The sequence below is a fragment of the Mauremys mutica genome, chromosome 2 (assembly GCF_020497125.1).
Source record: "Mauremys mutica isolate MM-2020 ecotype Southern chromosome 2, ASM2049712v1, whole genome shotgun sequence".
NCBI lineage: Eukaryota > Metazoa > Chordata > Testudines > Geoemydidae > Mauremys > Mauremys mutica.
Genome location: NC_059073.1, coordinates 89,601,066 through 89,614,507, shown reverse-complemented (window position 1 = coordinate 89,614,507; position 13,442 = coordinate 89,601,066). Strand labels below are relative to the sequence as shown.

The following is a 13,442-nucleotide window of genomic DNA, read 5'->3' as shown; positions in this document are numbered from 1 at the left end:
AAGTTGGAATGACAACATCAATGATACTGTCATCCTACCAAGGAAAATATTAGCTGACATCCATTATTGTGAGATTGTGGACAGGGCACACTGCAAGAATGAAAATCAATAGAAATGGGACCAAGAGATGTCCCCTCTGCAAGATGTGTTGGGAGCAGGTTTTAACACTTGCCCATACTTTAGAATGTAATATTGCAAGAAAAGGGAAACTTTTTGAATTGGACAGCTTGGATCAAGCTCTTACAAAGGTCCCTGTACAAGTTGCCAGATTCATTCTTGAACTTCATGGCCTGATAAGATTAATATGGGACAACATAGCAACACCACCACCACACTTACAGTGCCTCCACACACCTTAAGAGAACATTAAGGATGTATGCGCAACCTAGACGTTGCTTATGCAACTCATATGCCTTATTATACTTTGTAACCCACCCTAGGTTGTTAATGAGAATACATACTTTGCAACTGAGGCAAAGTCTGCTGTGTTAAATATTTCCACACCCCTCACAATCTCACCTTAATGCATTCTAATGGACAGGTCCTGTTCTGTGCATACTGAACAGGTGTCTTATGAGCGCATTTTCAGCTCAGCCACTATTCACGTATAATGTTCAGAAAAAGTGCTAAGAATCACTCCCTAACTACTAAAAACAGCAAAGAGTCCTGTGACACCTTACAGACTAACAGACATATTGGAGCATGAGCTTTCGTGGGTGAATACCCACTTCGTCAGATGCATGTAGTGGAAATTTCCAGGGACAGGTATATATATATATATATGCAAGCAAGAAGCAGGCTAGAGATAACGAGGTTAGTTCAATCAGGGAGGATAAGGCCCTCTTCTAGCAGTTGAGGTGTGAAAACCAAGGGAGGAGAAACTGCTTTTGGAGTTGGCTAGCCATTCACAGTCTTTGTTTAATCCTGAGCTGATGGTGTCAAATTTGCAGATGAACTGAAGCTCAGCAGTTTCTCTTTGAAGTCTGGTCCCAAAGTTTTTTTGCTGCAGAATGGCTACCTTTAAATCTGGTATTGTGTGTCCAGGGAGATTGAAGTGTTCTTCTACAGGTTTTTGTATATTGCCATTCCTAATATCTGATTTGTGTCCATTTATCCTTTTCCGTAGGGACTGTCCAGTTTGGCTGATGTACATAGCAGAGGGGCATTGCTGGCATATGATGGCGTATATTACATTGGTGGATGTGCAGGTGAATGAACTGGTGATGGTGTGGCTGATCTGGTTAGGTCCTGTGATGGACAATGGATCGTCTACAGCCAAGCACTGAGGTACAACCGCATCTGCTCCAACCCCTCAGACAGAGACCAACACCTACAAAATCTTCACCAAGCATTCTCAAAACTACAATACCCACATGAGGAAATAAGGAAACAGATCAACAGAACCAGATGTGTACCCAGAAGCTCCTACTGCAAGACAAACCCAAGAAAGAAACCAACAGAACTCCACTGGCCATCACATACAGTTCCCAGCTAAAACCCCTCCAACACATCATCAGGGATCTACAACCCATCCTGGACAATGATCCCTCACTTTCACAGACCTTGGGTGGCAGGCCAGTCCTCGCCCACAGACAACCTGCCAACCTGAAGCAGATTCTCACCAGTAACTGCACACCGCACTATAGTAACTCTAGCTCAGGAACCAATCCATGCAACAAACCTCGATGCCAACTCTGCCCACATATCTACACCAGCGACACCATCACAGGACCTAACCAGATCAGCCACACCATCACTGGTTCATTCACCTGCAAATCCAATGTAATATACGCCAAGGTATATTTATTCAAATCCTTTCACTTTTAAAAATGGCTGAATTTCTCCACCTGGGCAGAGGCTATGACTAAAAAATGACGCACAAAAATGCAACTTTTCATATATTTATGAATGACTGAAAGATGGGGTCTTAGAACGGAACTGCTCTAGCAACCTTAACTTTAAGCTGTTACTGTGCCCTAGCTCTAATAAACACTAAAGACAAAATTTAAATGTCTCAAATTAAGAACATCAGAAAAATATTAATGTATAAACACTTTAAAAAACCAGAAGAAACTTTTAAAATATTATTCTGTCATTCTTCAAATTACTTCGATCACCACATAAATGTTAGGAATTATTATTAATAATGATAATAATAAACAGGTTTCAAAGTGGTAGCCATGTTAGTCTGTATCAACAAAAAGAACGAGGAGTACTTGTGGAACCTTTGAGACTAACAAATTTATTTGGAAAATATATTCCACTGCATGCATCTGATGAAGTGGGTTTTAGCCAACGAAAGCTTATGCCCAAATAAATTAGATAATAATAAAGGCATCTTTGTTACGTTTTATGTTAATGTCGTTTAAATGGTTTATTTAAATGTCCCATTGTTAATGACTTGTTGTGTCTTGATGGTAAGCTGAATATTTCTGTTGTTAAACCACTGCAGTCCTAATTACTGATTTGACATCTCAGTATAGAAAAACACATCTTGTGAAAAAATAAGTAGTGAAAAGAAAACAAGTCATAATGTGATGAGCTCCACTATACTGTAAGTCAAAGTCGGAGAAATTTTTAATGGAAAAGACCACTTCCTTTGAGTGCAGGATTGATCTCCATTGTGTATTCTTCCTTGCATTGCCCAGTCTATTTTTAAATGTGGAAAACAACGGGGTTTCCACCATTTCCCGTTCCCTAGATTTCATTGCCAGAAAGTTTTCTCTGATATCCAGCTTGAATGATCCTTTTCTTAATTTTATTACTCTACTCCTTGTTACACACTTATTACATATGTTCTACCAGCAATCACTTGTTGACTATATTTGTAAAATGACATTTATTTTTTTAAGAGGATGCTGAGCTTAAATAGTTAGAGGCTTGCAGACACTTTTTATTGCTACACTATTTCACCTACTCAGGAGCTCGGAATCCTTTTCGCACATGGAACTTACACCCCGCCCCCCAACTCAGCGTCTCTTGCTACCACAGCTACTGGTGGAGCAAACCAAAGAGGGGGGGGGGTTCCAGACGCAATATTGGATCTGAGAATCAATTCGGAAGCAACACTGGATCTGAGAATCACTCCCAAGAGGCTTTCGAGTTTGGGCGCAAGGAACGTGCCGCTTTTACAGCCACCAGAACGGGCACGCTCGCTCCCGGGAAGCCCAGGGCTCTGCCCCAGCCTCCCCTCTCGGAGAGGTTTGTGCCACACCCTCTCTTAGTGTCTGGCCATGGCAGGCTCACTTGCTGTGCAGAGTGAGGGGGAGATAAGAGAGGGGGAAGGAAGGGAAGAGGCTGGTTTTCCTGGAGTGGGAGGGAAAAGCGTCAAAGAAGAATTTGCTCCCCAGGAGAAACATCCACCTGAGGTTCCGCGGCTGCTGCTGCTGCTGCGCGAGCCGGGGGGAGATGTGCTGCTGCTGCTCCTGCAGATGGCTGCTGCTGGCTTCGCTGCTCTGGGCGGTAGGGGAATGCCAGCTTCGAGGTGAGACCCCGGCAGTCCCCAGCCTGGGAGATTAGCGCGCAGACAGGGGGGCTTGGCGGAAGCCGCCGAAAGGAACTTGTTTCACACGGGGGCTGTGTGCGCTGGCTTTGGCGGCGCCGCGCTTCGGCAGTGGCTTCGCTGCTGGCTTTCTGGAGCAGCCTTGGGAACGGGGGCGGGGGCGAGCTCGGAATGCCCCCCGTGAATGCCGGTCTGCAGCCGTGCTTGCACATACCGCAAATCGGAAGCCACCCCGGCCCCGAGGGGGGTTGGAGCAACAAGGCTCCCCGCCAGAGCGTAGCTTGATCAGCTGTGGATTTAACATGCAACTTGCCCTTGTCTACACCAGCATCGCGAAATGTATCAGCCTCGCACTTTGGAGCACACGCTGTTTAGCCTCGCTATTTAGACAGACCCTGAATGAGGGGCCTGAAGAAGAGCATGGCTCAGTGTCTCTTGTTTTCTCCTTCATTCCCTGCTCTCTCTCTCTCTCCCCAGGCTCGTGAGCTTTGTCCTCTTCGCCCTTTTTTCCCATCGCCCCATCTCTCCCCCCTCCCCAGCCTCTGTAAATTACAACCCCCCGCCGCCCCCCCAGCTGCGGTAGTTCTTTTATCTCCTCATCTGAGGGCACGGGGGGTGGGGGCTGCCCGGCTTCGCTGCTGCCGTGGCGAAGGGGCCGCCCCCTGGCTTTGCAACATGCAGGGCCCTTTTGAAGTGAGGGGCGATCCCAGGGCCAGGCCCCTCCCTCCCCCCGCCGGGGCGACTCGCCCCCTCCCGGGACGGGCCATCGCGGGTTCCTGTTGGAAAACCCGGCTGCTGCCCCATCCCCCTCGGAGCACTGACACGCGGCTGGGCGCTGGGAATGAATGGGGCGGACACTCTCGCCGCGAAGCCCGCTTCGCATTGTCTCCTAGCAGAGGCAGCCAGCCAGAAACCGGCTCCTCTCCCTGCCCCCCACTCGCCACTCGACTGCTTGGGGCTCCGGGGGCCATTGTGAGCCTGCCTAGCCCTGCTTCCTCCCCCAGTCCCTGGGGGCTGCCTTTTCACCTCCCCCCTTTCCGCCGGCTGGAAAGGGGACGGGGCAGCCCGCCCTGGGCTGCACGTGAATCACCCTGTGTCCCCTGGAAAGGATGGGCCTTAGCAAAGGCAGGGGCTGGGCTCGACATTGCTACTGCCGAGGGGACGCGTTTAGGGGGCCAAGCCGGTATACCAGGGTGGCTTTGCGATTATTAATTTATTATCACCTTTATAAGGAGCCTATCGCTGTGGTGTCTGGGAAGTTACACACCGTTTAGATGAGGACACAAATACTTATGTGCCGCTGCTGTTGACAGGGTGGGTGCAGAGATTAATCACAGAGCTCTACTCTCCCGGGGTCTGAATTCCTTATCACTTTAGGCTTAATATCTGCCACGCCTATAATCCCCCTTCCTCCTTGAGCATCACTGCAGTCGATGTTTGACAAATAAGACGCGGTCCCTGCCCCCAGGTACTCTTAGCTGGAGGAAGAGGATCAGGCGCAAAGATTTCCTCACTTTCCCTGGTGTAAATCAGAAGTAACTAACTCCGGATATAAGTGGCCTTGAGCTCATAAGAGGAAGTCTAATATTAGCTGGCAGTGAAATAAGCTAGTGCTGGTCAATTTCAAAAATGGCTTTTGCAAGGATTTTTTAAAAAGCATTTTAATAGTGAACTAACTCTGCCCAGAGTTGTAGTAGGTTTGATTGCTTGTGACATCTCCTTCTGCTACCTTTGAAGTGTTGCTTGGTCATGCTTGGAGGCTGCTGCCTGCTCTAGGTCCCATCCTGAGGGATGTAAGGCCTATAGACTGTTTGCTTGCTTTGCCCCTCCCAGGGGTTGCAGCCGGCTTGCTGCTTTGCCCTGCCCAGGGGACCAGTTCCCCAAGTGCAAGTGCCTGCCCCAGCCAGGAGGCTGCAGGACTCTAGACTGTTTGCTTGCTCTGCCCCCCCGCCCCGTTAGTGGTTGGAATCACTGCCTTTATGAAGGATGCATGGCGCTTTAGATCAATATTAAAAAAAGACTTTTTTAACATTTGGAGATCAAGCTAGTCCCCAGTCCCAGTTTGCATCTCTTAACTGGACACTGGGGACCTTAATAGGAGAAAATGTGGCTGCATCTCTAATGTGTCCCCTCATTGGGGAAAGTGACCAAAGGATCTTCCTATTCTGACTCTCTTACCATGCCCTCACCTCAGCCAGCCTTTGGCCTACCCCAAACTCATTTTGTCTTTTCTTGAGCTGGGAGAGCATGGATTCCTCTCCATGATCTATATCAATTTCAACCCCCACCATCCCCTTACGCAACAGAACTGCACTGATTTTGCTGGGAGGGGCCCTACAAACTCATGGTGGAAAGGGATGTTCCCTAATGTCTAATGTTAAATGCTTTGGTAGTTGATGGGAGGAGGGTTTATTTACATAAACTAGACAATTGCTATATTAAGAATGAGGACTGAAGTCTTTTACACATGTAAATTGGAATAATTATTCAGCATTATACACTTAAGGTTATTGGAGTAATCTGTTAGAAGTCTTTGTTTTTCTAATAACTTTCTCATACTCTTTCTTTAGGTCTAAGCTCAACATTGAAGATTTTTTTCCCCTTTAGAAAGTTAGAGAGAAAGTTACAGAGCCACTATTATTTCTCGAGTTCTTAGGACTGTTTTGTAATGCTCTTAGTTATGAATCCAGCTCCCAGTGAAGTGAGCAGCAAAACTCTGATTGATTTTAGTGGACACAATTACTGAAGAAATTAATTAGAAATGCTGGATACATGCTGGAAATATATATAGGACTTAATTTTCCTAAATGGAAATCAGTAAGCTGAAGTATGGCATTCAAGATAGACATATGTTGGCGTCTGGAAGTTTACACATTGCAAATGTGTTTATTGCCATGATTGTACGTTCAAAACTTCTATTGCTTGAGTAGGCATGCAGGATTGAGCGCAAATTAGGGTGACCAGACAGCAAATGTGAAAGATCGGGATGAGGGTGGGGTGGGATAATAGGACCCTATATAAGAAAAAGACCCCAAAATTGGGACTGTCCCTATAAAATTGGAACATCTGGTCACCCTAGCCCAAATAAATGCTGAAAAATTCTGAATCCATATATATGTGAGAGCATTGAGTAAATGCACCTGTACTTCTTTAGATGAACAGTCTATTTAAAAACAAACAAACAAACCAATACAAGGCAACATCTATAGCTATGTTATGAACATTCAGGTAGACTATTTAAGTGCATATTCATCAGGAAATTTAAATGCCAAAGTCTTTCAGTACTAACTGCTGCTTAATGTATATTAGCATATAGTTTTAATAGCATAAACAGTAATAAAAAATACTACACTTTTACAATGGGGATAAGTTAATGTGAATGTGTAAACCCTAACTTTCATACACACAAATTCTCAAGGATCAGATTGAAAGAACTGCTGCAAATTAATATGAGTATATTATTGATATTTCAAATAATTTTTTACACAGTAATTTGAAGGCTTCCTGATGAAATGTATCTTGACTCTATATTAAAGATTACACATGCCATCAAATTTGATTGTAGCTAAACCTCATCTTGTCAGTTTTCTTTAGCGGTAACTATAATCTTTTCTTTCTTTCCTTTGGTTGTTTCTGTGTTTCTTTTTCAAAGATTGGGTCAGAAAATCATTCTTTCCATTAGCTTACATATATCTCTGCATGTTGATGTGGATGAATGCATTAAAGTGGTGAGTATCAGAACCCATCTGGTGGATAATGGTCTTACAAAAGCTAGCATTCCATTTATCTCATGATACTAATCCAAAAACAATGTGAGGAATGTTATGGCAATACAAATGATTGTATTACTTTTGGAGAAAGTAAAAACAGCCGAAGTCCAGAATATCTATACTTTTGAATATCAAGGTAATCTTAAAACCTGGTTTGTTGCACAGTTGGAAAGGTTTGAAAGACTAGACCAGAGTTGGTGCTGAGATCACAAAACAAAAAATTATTTTAGAATGCCCATGAAAATACCATTGATAAAATTATCTCTTCAGCATTTCCTGCTTTTCAGTACATGTCTGCATATTTCCTGACAGCAAATCAGGAAACTATAGAATACAATAGCTGTGTTGGTTTGTCAGAAGATGCTATAGTCTCCGGTGTGAAAAAGCAACATAGCATGATAAAGAAAATTTTGTGGTCTAGTCTTTCAATCAGTAACCTAAACACGGTTATGTGTAAATTTGAAAGGTTTCTTCAGTATAAGATGGATATTTTACATACACATTAAATTTCTTAGGTATTTTGATAGCATATCTATCCTAATTTTTTCCTCTTGGTTATTGAATGGCAAACATTGATTACAGAGACAAGGTGGGTGAGGTAATATCTTTTATTCGACCAACTGCTGTTGGTGAGAGAGATGAGGTTTCAAGCTTTTACCAACAGAAGTTGGTCCAATATAAGATATTACCTCACCCACCTTGTCTCTCTAACATCCTGGGATCGACACTGCTACAACAACACTGCATACAACATTGATTAGGTAATTAACTGACCTAATTCTTATTATTGAATTGGATTTCCCACTACTTGTCAAACAGTTGTAGTGTTCCTTCTGTAGATTCAACACCCAATCTCTCAATAAAGAAAGCAGCTTTTTTTATAGGCAGATGGCAGTGGTGACTTTCAAAGTTATTGCATTGTAGATTGCAGCTTTATTCAGCTGCATGTCAGTAGGTCATGCCTCAACTCATTTTAATGAGTCAGAGTGTGTTGCAGTAACCTTGCTGTCCATAGATCTGGGAATTTTGAATCAGTAGTTTAAGCCTTTGCTCCAGTCACAATAATCTGTGCCAAATGAGGGAAGTCTCTGTATGCTATCTAGCATACACCTATAGGCACATGCTCTTCGTTGTGCATAACCATAACTACATACTAGCCAAATGCATGTTTTATATAATGACAGGGTCACTTTCAGACCTGTGAATCTATGTTTTAATTTGAAAATAATTGAAACCAACTATTGTATCACTTTAAAAAAAGTCGATTTGAACTTTCAAGATGTGCTGGACAATATGTCCCTAAATATTGCATGGTGAGGAGTGAAAAAGCATGTCATAAGGATTTAGGAATTGCTATACTGGATCAAACAGTAATCCTTCTAGTCTCGTATTTTGTTTCCAGAAGTGGTAAGTACCCGATGTTTCACAAGCAGGTATAAGAAAACTTGTGTTATGTGATGATGGGGGTCTTAGGGAAAGTTTCTTCCTGAATGCCAATAGTTGGCTTATGCTCTCCAACAGGAGAAATTATATCTCTTCCAATGGTCTTATTTTTTTTTAATGTTTATTATTGTAACTCTAGATATGGTAACTCTGGATATGCTTTTATCCATATAAATATCCTATACTTTTAAAAATTCTGCTAAGATAATGTTAAAAGAAGCTGCAGATCCCTTGACGTTTGGAAAAGAAATGGAGTGCTCTGTTTTAATCTATATGAAAAACTCAGAAAGGCTGTAGTGCAAGCAAACTGCAATTAAGAACAGTGAAATGATGAGCTAAAAAGGTGCGATAAGTCAGGGACAGAATGAGTTAATCAGTGTTCCATGATAAGACTGAAAAGCTATATATCTTCTTACAACAAAAAATAGTCGGGCAGAAGTATCTGCTGTACAGCAATCTACAATGCTCAGTGCCCCTCATTACCACTGGTCTGGGAGCCTCAAGTACAAACTGGGACCCTCTACCACTGTGTGCGTGTGCACCTGTGAGAATGTGGGCCACAACAGCAACCCCAAGTTCTGGTGTTATGGGTTGTGCACTTTGACTACACAAGTCCCACTTTAATTTCGCTCCCTATCAGGTGGCCTGATGTAGTGCTGCTTCACTGTATATCCCTTAGGAATGTTGCCTCTATGTGTGCAGCATTTCAATAAAAATATATGGCTCATAGACTGACATTAAGCAGCATTATAATATTTTGGGATGAAAAAGAGCACTGGTATGTAAATCTCAGTTAACTGCCAATTTTTATCACTTAGATGTTCAGTTTGGGGGGGTGGGGGGAGGGGAATCAGGCGATACTTCAGCTATCCACAGTAACTGAAATAGAACAAGATACATGCCTGGATGAGAAACTTTCTAAAATACAACATTAAATGCCAGCCCTAATCAGTGTATCCTTAAATGTCAAATTTTGCTCATATTATTTCTTCTGCATTTTCCTTCAGTTTTATTTTAAAAGAAAGCCAAAGCTAAAGAGCAACATGGTCTTTGTTCTGCCCACAGAGTACAAAGGTATGTGAAGGAGAAAAATCTTGTGAATGCATTCTAAGTAGACTGAAGATTAAGATAAAAAGCCACTTGTCTGCCATAAATACTTTTTTCCATGCCCTAAAGGCTAAAAAGTGTATCTTCTGTAAATTATCAGCATATCTTGATTAGTTGTTGGTATTTACCGCACTTTCACACAAAGCAAGGATCTTCAGACAGAGCCTGTCTCCTTTTTCTATGTCTTTGTTTAAAAAGGGCTAAAGGGCTGAGGCATTCCATGCTGAGATGGCCTTCCTGATGGGACAAAGAACTATAGTATCTATGTTAGAGAGAAGCTTTGCAAAATGAGATTGCTTATTTCTTCTTTGATTTAGAAGAGTATTCATTAGTTTATAGTAACACAGTTGCATGAAAACTCCCAAATTATGTGTTTGAGGTCCGTTAGTGATCACCTTACATCTTACTTTAGTATTACATCAGTCAGCAATTCTCTACTTTGTGAGCTGCCCTGGAATGCTAATACATGCAGGTACCATAGAATGGGCACTGAATTTTGGCCTTTTAATTTCCAGTTTTTTTCAGCTGGACTATTCAGTGGGTACTAGTTCATATGATAGAGAGTAGTCTAGTGTAAAATGACTAGTGCTCCTGCTCCACTAATTACTTCTACTACATCTCTACCCTGATATAACGTGACCTGATATAACACGAATTTGGATATAATGCGGTAAAGCAGTGCTTGGGGGGCTGCGCACTCTGACGGATCAAAGCAAGTTCGATATAACACGGTTTCACTTATAACGCGGTAAGATTTTTTGGCTCCCGAGGACAGCATTATATCGGGCTAGAGGTGTATTTCTTTTTAATTAGAGGTTGTATTTGTATGCTTTTGCAAGAAAAAAAATACTGCAAATGTCCACCTAAATCAAAGGCTTCATGATTATTTATACATTATTGTCAGGCATTAAAAATAAGTATGAATGTAAAATTTTACAGGAAAACCAGTAGATTTATTTTATAGTTAAATTGATTACACTTAAAATTTTACATGAAAACTAGAAACCATATAGGAGCATAGCTATGTTGATATATAATGCCATCAAAACATAAGCCTTCAATCCCCCTTTGCAAATGGGTAGATGCAGAAAATGTAGGGGCCAATCCCTCCATAAGATTTTTTTCTCATGAGAAGCCCCCATTGTGTGGGCAGCCCCCCATAATTTTTTTCCTGTTTTCTCCTGACAGGACAATGTGGATGGGTCTCTCTGAGTCCTGGTTTTTCTCACAGGAGAAGATGATCTGGTTTTTATAGTATTTGCTGTAAAACCTTGCTGGTTTAATCTCTGCTTGATTCGATGAGATTTTTCCATAAGTGCATTCACACTGTCAGTCTATCCTTACCCACTTCCACTCCTGGTCTAAGTCTTCCAAGAGTGGCAAAAGCCTGTAGATTTCAGAGTAGTAGCCATGTAGTCTGTATCCGCAAAAAGAACAGGAGTACTTGTGGCACCTTAGAGACTAACACATTTATTTGAGCATAAGCTTTTGTGGGCTACAGCCCACTTCATCGGATGCATGCAGTGGAAAATACAGTAGGAAGAGATATATCTATATCTATATCTATATCTATATCTATATCTATATCTATATTTTTTTTTACACACACAGAGAACATGAAACAATGGGTGTTACCATACACACTCTAACGAGAGTGATCTATAGTGAGCTATTAGTAGCAGGAGAGAAAAAAACTTTTTGTAGTGGTAATCAAAATGGTCCATTTGCAGCAGTTGACAAGAAGGTGTGAGGAACTGTGTGGGGGGAAATAAACATGAGGAAATAGTTTTAGCCTGTAGGACACCCACAGAGGACACCTACCGAGTTGAGGAAAAAGGAGCATGCCACAGAGGTGATATTTCTATTCCCCTTCTATGCTTCTTCCAACAGCCATGTTCCATATTGGTTTCTGCTTGTGCAGACAGTGGGTAGAATTGAGCCTTTAGTTTCTGCAGTGGTTTTATGAGCTTTAACATATTAAGATTTTTTTAATGGTTTATTAAACAATAAAGACTCTTGTCAAGGACATTCCCTGACCAATTTCATCTAAATTAAATTAAAGCTTTGCATTTGAAGACAGTTTTACAAAAATAAGATATATCATCTTGTTGAGCTCTTTCATTGTTCTGCGAGACCCAGCCCTCCTTTTGATTCCCACGTGAGAAGTCATCATAGTTAAGCAACTGTCTTCCTGAAATGAAGACTTTATTTCCCCGTCAATTCTGTCTTTGTTTTTACTGTTAGTTGTAAGTGACCTTGGAGATAGACACATAGACTCTAGAGGATGCAGAGGATATCATATTTGTTTAAGCTTTTCTTTTGCTAACAGTCTGCAGCGATTTAGGCTGGCTTGGTGGGAAGGAAAGGGGATGAGTAGAGAAAGTCTCTGTGGTCAGTGTACCCAGTTAATAAATTGGGAAGGCCTAATCTCAGAGGTTAAATTAAATTGTCTTCAGCTCAAAAAGGTTTGAGTGGCCTGTGGATTTTTTATTTTATATAGGTTACTACTATATCAGCACCTTTATCAAGCATTGTACTAATATATAGATGCCTTGGGTCCGATTCACCACTGCATTAACCTCCTTTTACTCCCTGTGCAACTACACTGCACTTACACCAGTGTAAAACTGGAGTAATTAAGAAATGAATTGAGCTTTTGGTCTTCATATATGGAAATTAGGTGTTCCCCATATCCTACTTCTTTTCTCTAATGCTGAGAAAATAACAGTGATTTTAGGAATTGGGGGATATTTTGCATAAATTAGAAGCACATATTAAAAATATACAGTGTTGGAGATTTACCAGCTGTTTCATCCAGTAGTTCCATTTTGTTTGAAGAAGTCTAAACAATATATTAATAAGTCTACTGTTATCCAGTGCCTCAGTAACTGACAGAATGGTGGCTACTAGAGAACAGATATAATGAAGTTTGCAAAGCACAAAGAGTGAAGTATTGCATATTTTTGTTCCTTTTCTTAAAAGAAAAGAAGTCCTATCAGACGTTACAATTCCTATTTTACTACTCACCTTAGAAGATGCTACCCAATGACTTATACTGGAAATTTCACCAGTGCCAAAAGACATTTAAGAATAATTTCACTGCAGAGTTAATTCCGTAAAGACTTTAAGGTGTCTGGTGTTTGAATAGTGATTGACCTGTATAACACAATTCAGACACTGGATGGAAAAAATACAAATGTCCTGAAAAAGGAAAATCTTGGGTGAAGAATGTTTCAGTTTTTCCAAAATATATCTTTGTTAATATGACACATTAGGAAAATATAAGTGTAACATTTTAAAAAGATATAAAGACAGATGAAGAGTAGTATAGAAGATCAGCATAATTCAAAAGAGCTTCCATACTTTAGGTCTGATCATTAACAAATTTTTGGACTGTACAAGTGGTAGACTTAATGGGCAAAATCCTGGCTCTAATGACGTCAATGGGAAAACTTCACTGGGACAGGAATTCACCCAAGGAACATAAATGCAGATAAAATTAACATGAAAAGTGTTAATGTTGCCTTTAGATTTATACTGTTGGAGGTTTTAGTTTATTTACATTTATGAAAGCCTCCATGCAGAGTTCTGGGGGTTGTGCCACAGCTGAAAACATAATT

The 13,442-nt window shown here is 41.4% G+C and overlaps 1 protein-coding gene across 1 annotated transcript in view; it reads left to right on the top strand.

The window, feature by feature from the left end:
• Positions 1-3,344: 3,344 nt before the first annotated feature.
• LAMA1 (laminin subunit alpha 1) overlaps positions 3,345-13,442 on the top strand; it is a 144,977-nt gene continuing 134,879 nt past the window's right edge. Inside the window, exon 1 of the mRNA XM_045007964.1 lies at positions 3,345-3,484. Within this exon, the coding sequence (XP_044863899.1) occupies positions 3,409-3,484 (76 nt within the window). The 5' untranslated portion in view covers positions 3,345-3,408. The remainder of the gene's footprint in view (positions 3,485-13,442) is intronic.